Source organism: Danio rerio, chromosome 1, assembly GCF_052040795.2.
Source record: "Danio rerio strain M-AB ecotype USA chromosome 1, GRCz13ab, whole genome shotgun sequence".
Taxonomy (NCBI): domain Eukaryota; kingdom Metazoa; phylum Chordata; class Actinopteri; order Cypriniformes; family Danionidae; genus Danio; species Danio rerio.
The window spans coordinates 9,466,072-9,483,636 of NC_141021.1; the positions used below are offsets into that span (position 1 = coordinate 9,466,072).

General features: G+C 34.2%; 1 protein-coding gene and 1 long non-coding RNA gene across 2 annotated transcripts; one reads left to right on the forward strand and one right to left on the reverse strand.

Annotated features, from left to right (window-relative positions):
- Positions 1-469: 469 nt before the first annotated feature.
- On the reverse strand, positions 470-3,624 carry LOC147846681 (uncharacterized). Its single transcript, XR_015476194.1, has 2 exons — positions 2,735-3,624; positions 470-844 (listed from the first exon to the last, which is right to left on the reverse strand). It is a non-coding gene; the product is annotated as an uncharacterized LOC147846681 (long non-coding RNA).
- Positions 3,271-16,046, forward strand: syngr3b (synaptogyrin 3b). Its single transcript, NM_001320491.1, has 4 exons — positions 3,271-3,424; positions 7,162-7,396; positions 9,462-9,607; positions 13,086-16,046. Exons 1-4 carry the CDS (start codon positions 3,323-3,325, stop codon positions 13,302-13,304), a joined length of 702 nt encoding a protein of 233 aa, NP_001307420.1. The 5' UTR covers positions 3,271-3,322; the 3' UTR covers positions 13,305-16,046.
- The last annotated feature ends 1,519 nt before the right edge of the window (positions 16,047-17,565 follow it).

Here is a 17,565-nt window from a genome sequence, read left to right on the forward strand (position 1 = left end):
CAGCACAAATTTAAGAACAATAACTTTTAATAAAAAATTTAATAAATAAAATAAAATAAAATATAAATTGCTTGACAGTAATTTATTCTAACTGTTGAGCATTTATTTTAATATAAATATTATTTTAATATAAATTGCTTGACAGGCATTTATTCTAACTGTTATTTATTTTATATGAAATTATGAATAATATTTTTCTCCATGACTTGTTGGGCATTTTCAATACATGGAGTGTAAAAATTTTTTTAGTGGTTTCAAGTTAAATATGTGAAAAATTCTGAGACAAAAACTGGGCTTCACAGTTTCTGAGAGTGTATGATCAAACACAGCATGATAATATCATGGCACTTTTAACATGCTAGTAAATGAAAATCCCTTTTGGACCAGATCCACAAACATTTGTCAAGATAATGATAATTATTGTTAATTTAAAGGTAATTCACTTTCAGTGATACAGATACACAACCAGTTTGAAAAGTAACGACTCATTGATTTATAGGTTACTAATTAGCAGTGGCTAAATATTTCATACATGATCACTAACGATCAAAGTGTCACTGGAGTACTCACACAGGAGTAATTAAAATATTGACGTAGGGTTGTAACCATAGAAGTGACCAGGTCAGTGCCAAGAACTGGCGTTACCTGGCATCTAAGAACTACTTAAAAACCGAAGTCTGCACTGACACACTCCTGTTTCAGTGATTAAAAATGTAGAGGCTTCGTCACCAGTTAGAGTAAGTGCAAAGGTGAATATCGATAACTGTCCTAAATGAACACGTGTGTGCTCATGAGGGTTTGAGTAAAGACAGTCATTGAGTTTGCTTGCTTTCATTTTGGTGACCTAGAGGAGAGAGAGAAATCAAAAAATTAATCAAAGATTAAGTATGAGAATAGTGTCAACTCCATGTCAATCTCAAATTCGTAATATTAGGGTTTTAAACTGAAGGCAATTCCAATAAACCAATCATTTAGCTTAATTCACAAGTTTGAATGTATAATTATAGTATGCATGCCTCAGATACATTTTGAACTTTATAGTCTACAAAATATTCCAATATAATTTCTAATGTAAACATGAAATTTGTCAGGCAACCACAAATAGTTTGAACTAAATGTAATTTCAAAATTATTTAATTACAAATACCATACTTGAATATCATTACTGTGCATATCAAATCAATAAAATTTAGCACTGGAAGTTATTGCTGAGGACATCAATATATTTTATTATTGATTTGTTTAGCAATTACAACTGACTAAACACCTTGCCAACAGTCATGACACTGTATAAATTAAATTGTTTTCAGTGTGATACACTGCCACCAAATGGAGTATCATTGCATATGCACAAGAGCTTAAAAAAATGTCACGAAGATGTCATAAAAAACTGAAAGTGTATAAAAACAGAAGTACAAGATCAGTGAATGATCAATAAAATCTAAGTGGCAACAGCAATGGCCTGAACAGGAAAGTGACAATTCTGTCAGCTAGACTGAAACTCTCTCACATACATACTGGCTAATTTTGGAGCCCTCCTTTCTGAGCTTTTTTCTACTGTAGATCAAATTAAAATAAATACTTTTGTTTGTGAATGACTCTGCAGCCTGTAGCCAGCCTATTGTAAGGGGTGGTTCTTTTTTCTCAAAAAGTGGACCTTATTGCAGTTATTCGCTCCATTTTCTATTTACTGATGATATTTAAATACTGCATTTTAGTGACATTTTAAGCACTATTTTTAGCTGGATTAGCTTATTGGATGGTTATCATAATGACACTTTTTAATATACCTCAATATTTACTAAAGATTTAGAACAAAGAAAAAATAATAAATACTTATTTTAAAATAGAAATTTATTAAATCATATATAATTAGAATTTTTTAAAAAATATTTTAAAGTTTTAAATTAAAAACTGTAGCCTATTGTCATTTTTTAGGCAAATAACAAATTGACCAGCACATCCAACTTTTCTCAGTCAGAATTTGTCTATTTATATAATAAAAAATTAAAACATAATAATAATAAAAGAGCTTCATGATTTGTCTAGACTCTTGTAAAAAAGTACATTTGATTGAAAATTCATGGATAACAACAATAGCCAAATTAGTATTCAAATTAATTTTAATATGGGCTGCTTTTGGTGCTTCACCTTTTTATCTGTAATTTTTTTGTTTGTTTTAAGGATAAGGCACAAGATTTAGAAAAAAATTACTTGTAAAATGTTTTCTGTGTTAAAAAACAATACAGCAGTAAAAGATGACTTCACTCATATTCGATTCGACTGTATGTTTTCTTGCACAACTGGATGCTGGACTCATGTGACGCTCAACAGATGATTTGGTTTGGTCTTAAAGCCTTTTTCAACTGGTAATTTTTTTATAATTTATGATGGTGTAGCAGTCAAAATAGGACAAATGAGCTCATGTTTGGAACAAATTCTGGGCATTTGTCTTTGAGGAGTGGGTCTTTCAAACCACCCAATCCCCCCTGGCTATGGGCCTACTGTAATTACTAAATCACTGACTAAGTGATTAAAAACTGTTGTGATATAAAATACAATTATATTATATATTCAGAGTTGTCTTATTACAAAAGTTGCATCTGAATTGTTTGATCTACTCAAACTCCCAAATCACATACAATCTGTAATCGTACAATTCTTTTACACAAAACACAACAGATAACGAGTAGCTCTGGATGTTTTTATGTGGAGTAAACATAAGATAACTCACCATGAACTACACGCCTGTGACATCTGAATATATTTTACAATCAGTCAGTTTTCTTACCGGCTTACGTTATGTGGCCGGAGTATAACTAAATTATAAAAAACACCCATTTAAAAACATAACTAAACCCAATTAAAAAAAGTTTGATGATGTTTGTAATGTAAATGTAGGCTTCGAAATCGAAGTCTCGTTCATAAAAACGTCGAGTCGACTAGTCTTTCCACTGTTCTAGAAGTCGCCATCTTGGATAGTCGACCATCGTGAGAAATATCAATTAAACAACTTAAATTATTCTACATTTACAAAATATTGTATAAAAATAAGAGTCAAACTTTTGGTAAACACGGTTTTCATCCACAAATCCTAAAGCTTTTCAGCTTTTGTCGATACATCCCTCGGAGAACTCATTTACTGACTGAATGATTCAAAAGATTCGAGTCACTGAGATCAATCAAAAACCCCCTCCATTATAACTGGCCGCAGACAGGCGCGCGCGCTCGACTCTGGGTGTGCACGACAGAGCTCGTGAACGCGCTCAGCGGCGCTCTTCCGCAGAATCAGATCCTTGCACACAGCCGCAGCACCGGGAGGATGGATGGAGCGGGCTCGTTTGGAGCGGGCCGAGCCGGTTCGGCCTTTGATCTGGTTGCGTTCGTCAAACAACCACAGACAATCCTAAGAGCGTTGGCATGGGTAAGAAGAGAAGCTTTATATGAACTATGATTAATAGCAATATTATCTACCGTTTCTGTTCCTCTTTCACCGGTCGAACGGTTATTTGACCAGGCTGTATTTCCCGTCACTCGTTATATTTGTTAATTTTGTATGTTTTCATTTATATCACGACGATTGTAATCATGTAGTTTAGTGATTGGCTCTTACTAATATAGAATAGCGTCTTCTTGAGGCGGACGGACGCACGTCAGATGTTGCTGAGGTGGTGACGCAGACATTGCGTGCGCGCAGTTTTTAAACCACTGGCCTTATACTGGTCTCGACAATAAATATAAAATATAATAAATATGTGATAAATATATGGTTTGTTTTTAATACTACTACTAATATGAATAATAGTTTGTTGTTTAAAGCTTACTGTATCAATAAATAATATGAAAGTTCAGAGGAAGAGACTGCATTGATGTCCCTCACTTAGTTCAATTACATGTCACTGGTGTAATGTATTGATCTTAGTCTGATCAATGTTTTGTTGTTGTTGTTTTCAAATGCACTTATTATTGAGAATGTGTCCTATAGTTTATACAAAATCACTATATTTTATCTCGCTATATCAATATTGTTTTTAGTATTATAACTGTAGTCTAGTTTTACATTTTTGTTATTACTTAGGATGAGGATAAGATAAGATATCCTCACGAAGATTGAGAAAAGTGTATTAACCTTTTTTGTACTACCATGAATTATAGGAGTTACTTCTGTTAAGCAACCAGTGAACTGCTTACAGATGAGTTGAATATTACAGTACTGTAGCAAATACAAAGAAAAAATGCTTAGTGAACTCGAAAGAGCTTTGGTCACAGATATGCGTGTAATACTGTCATGTCAAGTAGTTTTATTTTCATTACAGATAAAAATACAGCACAAAGCCAAACGTACCTCTCACTCAGTTTCCCCTTTAGGTAGATTATTTAGTTAAAATTATTTGTTTCAGTTCTTTTAAATGGAAGTTCCCTGAACTGGAAGTGCAACCCATGCACAGTAGTCACATGTGGATAAAGGTGGATGCAGGCTTTCACAGCAACGAGAACTGTGCAAAAATAACATTTTCATTATAAAATGACTGGGAAGATGAATTTGTTCCAGCGTTATTTTATAATCATTATTATAGTATTGTATTTATTACTCATTTCTGATTTAATAAAAAAAAATGACCAGGATTCATGATCTTTCGCAAAAAAAAACGAACAATTTTTTTTTACATTATATAAAGTAATATGGAAGTTCAAAGATATGCTGATGCCCCTACCCAGCGTAAAAAGCTGATTCACCTTTAAATACCATATATTGACTTATTTACATATCACGGTGTATAATAAGGATGCTCCAATAGATCGTCCGGAGATCGGTATCGGCCGATAATCACATCTAATGACTCGATCGATACTTGCCAATCTGGCCGATCTCATAAACCATGCCAACTCATGAAGTGTTTGTTTACAAGTTTACAAGTGCAAGCAATTGCAGCTATAATATATACAGATGTGGAGCAATCTCTGTTTACAGTCTATTGGTGTGACTCGCTTGAGTGATGGTCTCTTTGTTGCAGCCATTGTATGTGTTTTGAGCAGCTTGAGCTGTTTTATCTATCATTTTCCGTTACGCTGCTTCTGGCTATGACATGTTCACACCTAAATAGTTATAAGAGACATGTTTAAGGATTATATGCTGCATACTTAATTTATTCTCTTAGGTAAGGAGAGATCTCCACTTAAGTATCGTACTTTGAGGGAAAATGTGCTTTATGCAATACAAAGCTTAAAGCATCAGAATTAGTACTCGTTATCGGCTGATCACCATGACAAGGAATCGGTACTTGTTATCGGCCGATCACCACAACATGGAATCGAAACTCGGTATTGGGCGATCACCATGACAAGGAATTGGTACTCTGTATCGGCTGATCACCATGACAAGAAATCGCCACTCATTATCGACTGATTACCATGACAAGGATCGGTATCTGCAGATCATCATGCTAAGGAATCGGTATTCGGTATCGGTCGGTCACCATGACAAGAAATCAGCCAATTACCATGAGATGGAATTGGTACTTGGTATCGGCCGATCACCATGCCAAGATATCGGTACTCTGTGTCGGCCAATCACTATGACAAGAAATCGGTACTCGGTTTCGGCCGATCACCATGACAAGAAATCGGTACTCGGTATTAGCCAATCACTATGACAAGGAATCGGTTCTCGTTATCCACAGATCACCATGACAAGGATCGGTATCTGCAGATCACTATGCCAAGGAATGGGTATTCGGTATCGGTTGGTCACCATGACAAGAAATCAGCCAATTACCATGAGAAGGAATTGGAACTTGGTATCGGCCGATCACCATGATAAGAAATCGATAAAAATTATTAGCCGATTACCATGACAAGGAAGTGGTACTTGGTATCGGCCGATCACCATGATAAGAAATCGATAAAAATTATTAGCCGATTACCATGACAAGGAAGTGGTACTTGGTATCGGCCGATCACCATGCCAAGGAATCGGTATTCGTTATCGGCCGGTCACCATGACAAGAACTCGGCCCCCGTTATCAGCCGATCACCATGACAAGGAATTGGTATTTGGTATCAGCCGATCACCATGACAAGATATCGGTACTTTGTATTGGCCAATCACTATGACAAGAAATCGGTATTCGGTATCGGCTGATCACCATGACAAGAAATCGGTACTCGGTATTAGCCAATCACTATGACAAGAAATCGATACTAGGTATCGGCCGATCACCATGACAAGAAATCAGGACTCGGTCGGTATCAGCAATCGGAGCATCCCTAGTGTATAATTAATAGTGTTATGATTGCATATTGAAGATAGTGATTCCATATTACACATACAGTTAAAAAACAATTAATAACGCTGCTGTAAAACTCAAATTCATTTCCATATATTACCCAAGAGCTTTTTAACAGAGATATTTTAAGCACTACAGTTTAAATCATTTTAAATAACTAGTTTATTTTAGTATTTTCTCCAGACAAAAAATATAATAGGACATACTGGGAAACATGTCTTTGCTCTGTTAAACAGCCCTTGGAAAATATACAAAAAAAAATAAACATTTCAAATCTTCAGATGTACAGTACCATATTATATTTAATATGACTCAATTTATCTGACTGTATAAGTTAAACCAACAAACACAAGACAGATCTCACACATGTTGGATATTGCTTGTTCCTTTAACAGTCTTTCATCCAGCCAGCCAATAACTAAAGCAGCTGCAGCCGTTTCTATGACGACTGTGTGATGTGATGTATGCGTCAGTATATGGAGTCTCATTGCCAAAAATAGCACATGGCACCATGATTCCCGAGCATTGCTGTTGATTTTCTTTTTGATTCATTCATTCACACTGCTGTGCACTTTTCACTGTTCTCTCCTCATCTGTTTAAGCCGACATGCTTTCATGTGATCTGTTGCATTCGTGTGAAATAGCCACATTTTCTCCCTGAGGTGTAAATGAAATTCCTTCTGTGGAAATGCAGTGGTAAAGAGAATGATGTTTCACTTCCATTTTAGCATGTATAATACAAGAGAAGCGCTACTTAGGTGCCTTCCGAGAAGGCAAATAATTGAATGGTTTTTATTAATTTAACACTGTGAGTTTAAGGAGCTGTTTCTGTGACTCTCATCTCTTTTTTTTTTCTTTCACTGTGTCCCTCCAGATTTTCTCCATGGTGGTCTTTGCGTCTATAATAAATGAGGGCTATGTGAATATGGGTAGCGAGCGGCTGCATTGTGTGTTTAACAAGAACGCAGATGCCTGTAACTACGCCATAACTATAGGAATTATGGCGTTCTTAGCAAGCGTCTTGTTTCTGGCCCTGGACGTCTACTTTCCTCAGATCAGCAGCGTCAAAGATAGAAAGAGAGCAGTGCTGCTGGAGATTGCTTTTTCAGGTAAAAATGTTTGTTACTCAAAGTAATGTTTATTCCCATGCATCTGCACTGATATTCAGAGAGTGATTTTGATATTTAGAAAGTATCCTAAAGTGATGTATGAAGCCAAAAATACTGTGCTACAAGTTTAGGTAAACAATCAGAGATTCTAAAATGTGTATAATCATAAATGTGTTGGATGTTTCTTTAACCCTATAATTAGCTTTCAATAATTAGCTTTTAGTGGTTTAACCCTACAATTAGATTTCAATGTGATTTTGTTCCTCAAAATAATGGTTGTTCTATGCACTTGCACTGATATTTAGAGAGGGATTTTGTTATAAAAGTAAGCTAAAGTGATGTACTAGACCAAAAATGCTGTGCGTGTGCTACAAGTTTAGTTAAACTATCAAAGTGTCAAGTAAGTGTATTATCAGAAATGTGATGAAAGTTTCAGTGTTTTTACCCTTTTATTTGATTTTTCCCACATTTCTTAATAAGCATATTTTCTTATACTATTATAAAACAAACAATTAAAATGTAAATCACGCAAAAAAGTTTTTACATTGTCCCAAGTACTGCTATACAGTATATGCTTCAAAATATGTATCAACATTAAATTAGGGAAAATGGGAAAAAGTTTTTCGCTGCTAGAGATCACTTTAAGGTCGTTACCGTACATTTATAGGCACTGTTAATGTCTAATGTCATCTTATATATAAGTTGTACTTCCCATATATATTTTTAAATGTAAATATATATATATATATATATATATATATATATATATATATATATATATATATATATATATTTTTTTTTTTTTTCTCCACTGTACATTTATTAAAATAACTTATTTGAAAATAAAATGTAATAATTCAAAACACTTTAAATATGTTAATATACATTTTGTATAACTATACACACACCAGCCACTAGGTACACCTGTCCAACTGCTTGTTAACGCAAATGTTTAATCAGTCAATCACTTGGCAGCAACTCAATGCATTTAGGCATGTAGACATGGTCAAGACGATCTGCTGCAGTTCAAAGCATCAGAATGAAGAAGAAAGGTGATTTAAGTGACTTTGAACATGGCATGGTTGTTGGTGCCAGACGGGCTGGTCTAAATATTTTAGAAATTGCTGATCTACTGGGATTTTCACGCACAACCATCTCTAGGGTTTACAGAGAATGGCCTGAAAAAGAGAAAATATCCAGTGAGCGTGGGTGCAAATACCTTGTTCATGCCATAGGTCAGAGGAGAATGGCCAGACTGGTTCTAGCTGATAGAAAGGCAACAGTAACTCAAATAACCACTCGCTACAACCAAGGACTGCAGAAGAGCATCTCTGAATGCAAAACACGCCGAACCTTGAGGCGGATGGGCTACATCAGCAAAAGAGCATACCGACTGCCTCTCCTGTCATCTAAGAACAGGAAACTGAGGCTTCAACAACATGACACCATGGCATCAACAACATGAAAGCATGGATCCATCTTGCCTTGTATCAGCGGTTCAGGCTGGTGGTGGTGGTGTAATGGTGTGGGGGATGTTTTCTTGGCACACTTTGGGCCCATTAGTACCAATTGAGCATTGTATCAACACCACAGCCTACCTGAGTATTGTTGCTGTGCATCTCCATCCCTTTATGACCACAGCTTACGCATCTTCTGATGGCTACTTCCAGCAGGATAACATGCTATGTCATAAATCACAAATCTTCTCAGACTGGTTTCTTGAACATGACAATGAGTTCACTCAAATGGCCTTCACAGTCATCAGATCTCAATCCAATAGAGCCCCTTTAGGGATTACCTCTGAGGAATATTTTCAGTACCTTGTTTACTCTACGCCACGAAGAATTAAGGCAGTTTTGAAGGCAAAAGAAGATCTAATCCCGGTACTTGTACTAGTAGGACTAGTAGTGTGTACCTAATAGAGTATATATAGATACATATGGTATGCTTTTATTTACAAATATCTCTGATTGGTTCTATAATAGACCTGATAGCTGTCATTTCCTCATAGTAAATAAATGTAGCATGTAACACACACGCACATTTACCATGTTTTCTTTTTTAGGATTCTGGACGTTCCTTTGGTTTGTAGGATTCTGCTTTTTGGCCAATCAGTGGAGTCGTACGTCTGATAAGGAGCTTCCTCTGGAACAGGCTTCAGACGCTGCACGAGCTGCTATTGCTTTCTCTTTCTTCTCCATCCTGACCTGGGTAAAACACCCCACCTCCTGCATATATACACACTCACTATCATGCTTATATTTGATTGTCAGTGTTGGTGTTTGTGTTTCAGGCATATCTGTGTCTGCTAGCTGTGCACAGGTTAAAGAGCACTGCCTTTATGGAGGATAAGCACAAGCTTTTGTCCCAGAAGCCTAACAGTCTCTCAATAGTGTAGATTTCCTGCACATTATGTTAATCTGAGAGTTGTAATATCGATATTTGATATTAATATGATCAATGCAATGTGCAGTGCTCACTAAAACAGCTTAGATTTATAATAAACATTATAAATCTATAAAAGAAAAAAGAAAATACAAATAATATGTGTCAGAAATATTGCTATAGTTGTAGGTTTCTTGACTTTATTTCATATTACTGGATTGATGTTATTGGCATATAATATGCTACAGTATTAGCCAACATGTTACATTATACAGTACCTATATGCAGTATGTATGTACATTTATGATTAATTTATTATTAATCATCTGATATTTTAAGATTCTTTCACTCCAGCAATTGAATGTTAAAAATTGATTACGTAATAAAGCATCAAATATGTTCTTTTTTATATAACTTTGCATTCTGTAGTTAATTGATATCATAAAATTATTAAAAATACAGAAAAAAGCAGCACAACTGTTTATTAGACAATAAGACATTTCTTGATCATCAAATCAGTATAGTAAATTGATTTCTGAAGGATCATTTGACACTGAACATTTTTTATTAAAATAAGATTTTACAATATTATATTTTTACTGTATTATAATCAAATAAATGCAAATTTGTCAAAAAGAAAAAACAACCTGAACCCCATCAAACTTCTGAACTGTGAGATATTTGTACATTTGTGCAATTTATGTACAGTACAGTATATATATGACTATGGCATGTATTATGACACATTATGTTTGCTGTTAACCTGAAAGAATGCAGAAATGTTTCTTAGACACAAATATCTACCTAATATCTAGATCTAAGTGTTTTACTTAATGTTTTTTTTGGACTGTTTTTAATCTTAGCAAGTGATTTAGCCGGAGAAGACTATATCCTGTATGTGATTTAAAATACACACACCTTTCAACACATTGTCTACAATGATAAAAAGATAGTTCACCCAAATATAAAATTACTTCATCATTTTCTCTCCCTCATGTGGTTTTAAAGGTCCCGTGAAGTGCTTTGAAATGTGCAATTATTATTCGATGTTTGACTTAATCTCAACTTAAAAATGAAGAGAGGTTGGGGCATAAAGTAGCTCCTTTTGTTTTCCTCACAGCTCTGCCAGTGACTGTTTGAGATCAAGCACATCAAATAAAAAGCAAATGAGAAGCGTCTTGAAGAGGGCGGGGCATGTCAGATATTGGAGAGCATTTGATTGGTCAAGATTTGGTGGGAAACTGAAGTATGAGGTGACATGTTTATCCATTTAGGCAGAAGTGACAAACTGCAAGCTTGATCAGGTTTATATCTTCTAAACACAAATTTTGCCACTGTTTTGCAGCACACTTAGTTAAAAAATAGCCTTAAAACTATCTTAAACTATCATCTAGATATTTAAATTTTAATTTCACAGGACCTTTAAACCTTTGCAAAAAATAATGGTTGCTGACACTAACTGACTTCCATAGTAGCAAAAAAATAAATAAAATTATAATGGAAGTCAATGGGTGCCATCAACCGGTTTTGAACAAGTGAAGGGTGAGTAAATGGCAGGATTTTCATTATTTGGGTGTATTATCTCTTTAAAGGGAATGTGAACAATAAATCCCCCTATATACTATACTTCCAAACAAACCAAAACAAAGTTTGTTTGGAGTTTGAATGTAAAGTTTAAAGCACTTTTAAACTCCCATTGGTCCAAAGTGATTGCAAAACAGGTGGGTGTGGCTCTGTGGCCCCGCCTTCTTTTACACTGAACTTTTTGTCAGTTTAATTTCATCTTATTCAAAACATTCTTGTCGGTTAACTCAAACTGACTCTCGCTAGAATTCCTGATATTTCTTACGCATGATTGCCTTTCTGCACTATTAACAATTTCCTATGTAATCTACTGCAACTTATTGGCAGCAGTTTGCCAGTAAAGTACTGTTAAATAGATACTAACAGCAAAAATACTGTATTTATTTACATTTACAGCTTTACCGTAAATCTTGCTGTATATGTATTTACAGAATTGTATGTGTATCTTTACTGTAAAATATACAGTAATTTTCACAATGCACCTAACATACAGTAACATACCACATAATGTAATTTTACAGTTATATACTGTTTAAATTACAAAAAATTGTTAAAAGTGTGAATAACACCAAAGTCCCTTTAAAGCAAGTCATTTCACTCGGCGGCCATATTTGATTGGGGAAACATCAAATTCTCTAAACCTGCTTGCCAAGCTATTAAGGCTCTGTGCACACGAACACAGGTGTTTTCTAAAACTGTACTTTTTTCTACATGGTTTGTCTGTTTGTCTACATGTAAATGCAGTGTCAGGTGACTAAAACCCCAAATTTCTGAAAACTTTGTCCAGGGTGAAGATTTTCCAAAACTCCGGGTACAGTGTGGCCATTAAAACCAGAGTTTTAGCCTCATGACGTCATTGTTTTCTCCTCTCTGATTGGCCAACATGGCTTGGTTCACTCCCAACACGGAAAATGTAAATCGCGTATACCGCATTGTTCAACCGTGGGACAGTAATCCACCTCTTTACTCATGTTTGCATTGACTAGATTAATTCCCCATTTGATGTAAACTCAGTATAAAAGTGTCACTATCGCCACCTGTTGGTTCGACATACACATAACATGCATCACAGTGCGTTTTCATGTGGATAGAGATATTTTTAAAAACAAAAGCAGGGAAAACTGTTTTTAAAAATATCTGTGTATGTGTGGACATGCCCTTAATTTCATATTAGGAAGCACCAATAAAATTAAACAACATCTGTCTCTTTAGTTTCATTTCTAAACGTTCGAATCACACAAAATCTGCAGACACTCTCGTCTGGTCTGTGCCCCTCCCCCGGAGAGTCATCAGTTTATAGCGGTCAATGATTGGCTTCTGTACTAGAAGGCGGGGCTTCATTTGTCATATGATGTCATGCAAAGCAGCTTCCGGGTCCAAGTGCTCTATCAAACTGTGTGGGGAGACTCAACGAATGGTAATAATAAACGTTTACAAAGGGATGCAATACTTTCGAAAATGATGATTGCAAATATATACATCAATGCCAAATATCCGATGGCCAGAAAGTATTTAAATATTTTCTCAATTCAAATGAGTGATGGCTTGGACTCGGAAACAGTATTACATGCGTCACTGATACATCACGACTTAACAAGCGGATTGATCGCTATGCTTTTTCCCCATTCAAAACTATCCGAGTGACACGTCTTGTGTATTCTATAGTCTTTGCTAACACGTTAATCCAACTAACCTGCATAATCCTGGTTATCCTGACTAGGCGGGGCTCACGGTGTGTGCAGTTCAGCGGTTCCTGCTGGGCACCGACATGACCCTGTTCACCAGCGAGCAAGTGGTCAACCAGCCACCCAAGCAGACGTACCCATCCAATGATGTCATCGGTCAGACCACCATCCCCGTCAATGCCTACCAGAGTCCACCGCTCATCGAAACTGTGGAGACCCGGCCACCTGGATACAAGGTCCCACCTGCGTTTTAATCCACAGCCAATCAGAAGCAGCGCTGAAGGACAGAGTATAGAGTGCCGTCAATGTTAGCTAAATGTATTGTATTGCATTTTAGTAGTGAGGAGGCGAGGGGAAGATGCTCAGCTCTGTAGTACAATACTCACTATTATACACGATCCAACCATTATGTAATCTCACCTTTACTAATGTTACGGGACAGTGATTGATTGCCATCGCCTGCTCGAAATATTTACATCATCCAAATTTAGTCAGAAAAGCATTTACACGTCTTATTTATGCAAGGTAATTAAATAAAGGCACACTTACTATGGACGCTGTTGGTATGGACGCATTTTTCACTGAAAACTGAGAGAAAATGTGACGAGTAACAATAATACTGAAAATACTGAAATCTTTTTTAGTGTTTTCATTGAGTATTCTGGCTTAGAAACTTATAAATTATAGTTAAACTATAAATGGTATTACATTCTGAAGCAGTAAGAACATCTCAACTTCTCAAACATTTTTACTGGCAAACATCTTCATGACTAAACAAGGAAACTGCGAGTTAAGTTAAATTAAACATAATTTTTTTTTTGTAGAAAGATTGACATCATTTTACTGTGTCACTAAAAAAAGACCAAAGTTTTATCTAAAAACGACAAGTAACATTAAAATAATGGTGATATTTTAAAGTGAAAAAACTGAAATCTTTTTAGTTCTGTCACTGAATGTTCTGGTAACTTACAAATTATATCAATTATAATAAAATTCAATTTTGAAGCAGAAAGACAGTCTTTTCTTCTCACACATTGTCACTACGAAACATTTGCCCGATTAAACAAGGAAACTGCAAGGTAAATTAAATTAAACCTGATTTCTTTCAAACAGAAAGATGGATTTTTACTGTGTTCACTGTAAAAAAAAGACAAAAATTTTACTTAATAATGTCAAGTGACATTGAAATAATGGTGATATTTTAAAGGGGAAAAAAAAAACTGAAATCTTGTCTTCTCATACAAATGGTTACATTCCTGTTACATATTTTTTTCTAGGAAACATTTTCAAGATTGAAATTAAACCTGATTTTTTTTAAAGTAGAAGATTGACATTATTATTCTGTTTTCACTGAAGATTTCACTTTAAAATATCACCATTATTTTTATGTTACTTGTAGTTTTTAAGTGAAACAATGAAATATTTTAGTGTTTTCACTGCGTTATCTGGCATAGAAACTTACAAATTATATTCAATGTTGAAGCAGAAAAACTGTTTTTTTTTCTTGTTGCACATTTTCACTAGCAAAAAAAAAACTCACAAAGTGACAACAAATGGACTTAAAACATAGATATACAAAACACTCTCTTCTAAATAAACAAATTAATAAATAAATGAATGAAAGAATGAATGATTGAATGAATGAATGAATGAATGAATGAATGAATGAATGAATGAATAAATAAATAAATGATCAATCTCTTCAAGTGTCCAGCCTGATTTAGTGTCAGATAGTTAAGTGGTCCAGTAAGCTGACTGGATGTCACTAGCCAATCTGGAGGCTGTATAGAAACTTATAAATGATATGAGTGATAATTAAATTATAAATGACATTACATTTTGAAGCAGAATGACAGCTTTCTCTTCTAAAAACATTTTTACTAGGAAACGTTTACACAATTCAGAAAATCGCAAACAACATCATTAATTGAACATGATTTTTTTAAAGTAGAAAGATTAACAGCGTTCTACTGTTCACTGAAAAAACACAAAGGTTTCACTTTAAAAGATCGCCATCATTTCAATGTTAGTTGTAGTTTTCATGTGAAACTTTAAAAGTAAACTGAATAATCCGGCATATAAATTACATGAATTATAATTAAAATACAAAAAATGTTTTACTCGTCACATTTTCACTAGGAAACATGAAAATAAACATGATTTTTTAAAGTAGAAATATTGATTGAAAAAACAAGTTTCACCTAAAAACTAAAAGTGTTATTGAATTAGACATGAAATGTATAGAAAGACTGAAACTGTATTTTATTCTTAAACATATTCCAACACTCTTTGTTTTATTTACAACTTAAAATATTTTTATAGCCTACTAATGATGACCAATTATAAAGTAATCGCTAAACTATACAAAGTGGTTTACAGAAATACGAGTAGCAGACCACCTTTATGGACAAAAAACCAAAGGCTTTTAGACCACTGATCACTATTTCTTGTTAGTATACAACATTTCAAATATATTTGACAACATATTCTATTTGTTTGCAAAAGATTCCCAGTGCAAAATGTATTATTTATACTTTTACAATTAGAAATGATTTCTGTCTTGATGGACAGCTGTACATCAGTGTTTTACTGTAGTAAAATCAGTGCAGTTTGCGTCACTTGTGTCAAAATCTGCTTTTGTTCATTGAGAATTAGCACAGTTTGTTTAAAAGTATTATGTGCTGTCACTATAGAGAAAATGAGAGTGCAGTGTGTGTGTGTGTGTGTGTGTGTGTGTGTGTAAATGGAGCAGTCAGAGATATTCCGGATGAGATCACTGAGATTACTGAAACAGATTGTTTACTTTAACAAGCATATTTGTGCATACCGAATGTGTGTGTGGAATGTGTGTGTGCTTGCTCTAATTCTGTCTAATTGCATGATCTGGTCAAATGCCACAGATTTTCATTGAAGCAGAGAGGAAGTGTTCTATTTTGTTACAGTGTCTGACATACAGTACCACGAGGTCCTGAATAAAGATGAAGGAGTACAGTGAACCTGGATGTGTGCTGTGATTTAAGAGCTTGTATGTTTTTTCTGATGTTTATGAACGTAAAATACATTTTTTTAAAATGACAGAATTTTCTTCCACTAATAATAATGACATGATGATCATAAATAACGACAGAATATTTATTTTTTATTTTAAGGTGATTGCTGTGCTGTTATTGTTCCATAAATGTAAAATCATCATTAATATTATTTATTGGTCAGAGCCTTTAATATTGACTAAAATGAAAACAATTACAAATGATTGCTATAAAGATATTTTTGGTCATTGGAAACAAAGCTGAAAGAAAATATAAAAAATAGTAAATAAATAATAATGACATGAAACCCTGTACCGCATCGGATGACATTCCCTCCCTTTTTTTCTTCAACCTCGCTGCGCGCACATCCTGAATGTTTACAAACCAATAATTTGTCTAGTGTGTTTAGTTGTTTATGCTTTTTTATTTATTATTATTTTATTATATATATATATATTTTTTGTTTTTTTTTTGTTTTGTAATTTTTATTTGTTTTACAAATTCGTGAAAGAAAACTAAAACACATAAAAAATTTACATGCAGTTAAAGTCAGAATTATTAGCTTTGATTTTTTTTTTTTATATTTCCCAAATGATATTTAAGAGAGCAAGAAAACCTTCACAGTATACCTGATAGTTTTGTTTTCTACTGAAAAACGTCTTATTTGTTTTACTTTGGCTAGGGTAAAACTTATGGTTAACTTAATTTACCTAGTTAAGCCTTTAAATGTCACTTTAAGCTGTATAGAAGTGTCCTGAAAAATATCTAGTCAAATATTATTTACTGTCATCATGGCAAAGATAAAATAAATTAGTTATTAGAAATGAGTTATTAAAACTATTATGTTTAGAAATGTGTTGAAAAAATCTCTCCGTTAAACAGAAATTGGGGGAAAAAATAAACAGGGGGGCTAATATTTCAGGGGGGCTAATAATTCTGACATCAACTGTATATAAAAATCAAGCAAAAATATAACAGTAAAAAATATTGAGGTACCAAAATGACTAAAAGTGAAATTAAAATTGGTGAAAAAAACTATATAAAATTTTTTTTAAATATGTACTACATGGAACGATTTCAGAAGTTTGAGAAAGTTTATGGTTGAAAAGACGGCATTCTCTCAAATCATTTCAGTCAATCCAGTTTAATAAGGAGACTTTCATGAATCCTCCAACACAACACAGCCCTTGAAAAGAGATTCTGATCTTATAAAAGCTTTACATGTATATATTTATGATTTTGCAACCCAGATTTACAGTGTATCCCTTATGATACTGTGCTTTATTATGCCAGAAGAAATCAAATGAACAGAAATAAGGGCAGGATACAGTTGAGTTGAAAAACATGCTGTTAATAGCAGAAACTGTCTGGTGCTTCCTTTATTCGTCATTTCAAACACGCTGGAATACATTTAGGTAAACTAATGCGCTTCAGAAAACAGCTATGAATAAGCTTCATGACACAAAGCTTGCAAGTGAAGTTTTGA

What these genes read in the sequence shown, in the direction of transcription:
- syngr3b (NM_001320491.1), top strand. Translation starts at nt 3,323, where the DNA reads ATGGATGGAGCGGGCTCGTTTGGAGCGGGCCGAGCCGGTTCGGCCTTT. An exon ending in TCCTAAGAGCGTTGGCATGG is followed by an intron (nt 3,425 to 7,161) that starts GTAAGAAGAGAA and finishes GTGTCCCTCCAG; the next exon opens with ATTTTCTCCATGGTGGTCTT. An exon ending in TCTTCTCCATCCTGACCTGG is followed by an intron (nt 9,608 to 13,085) that starts GTAAAACACCCC and finishes TATCCTGACTAG; the next exon opens with GCGGGGCTCACGGTGTGTGC.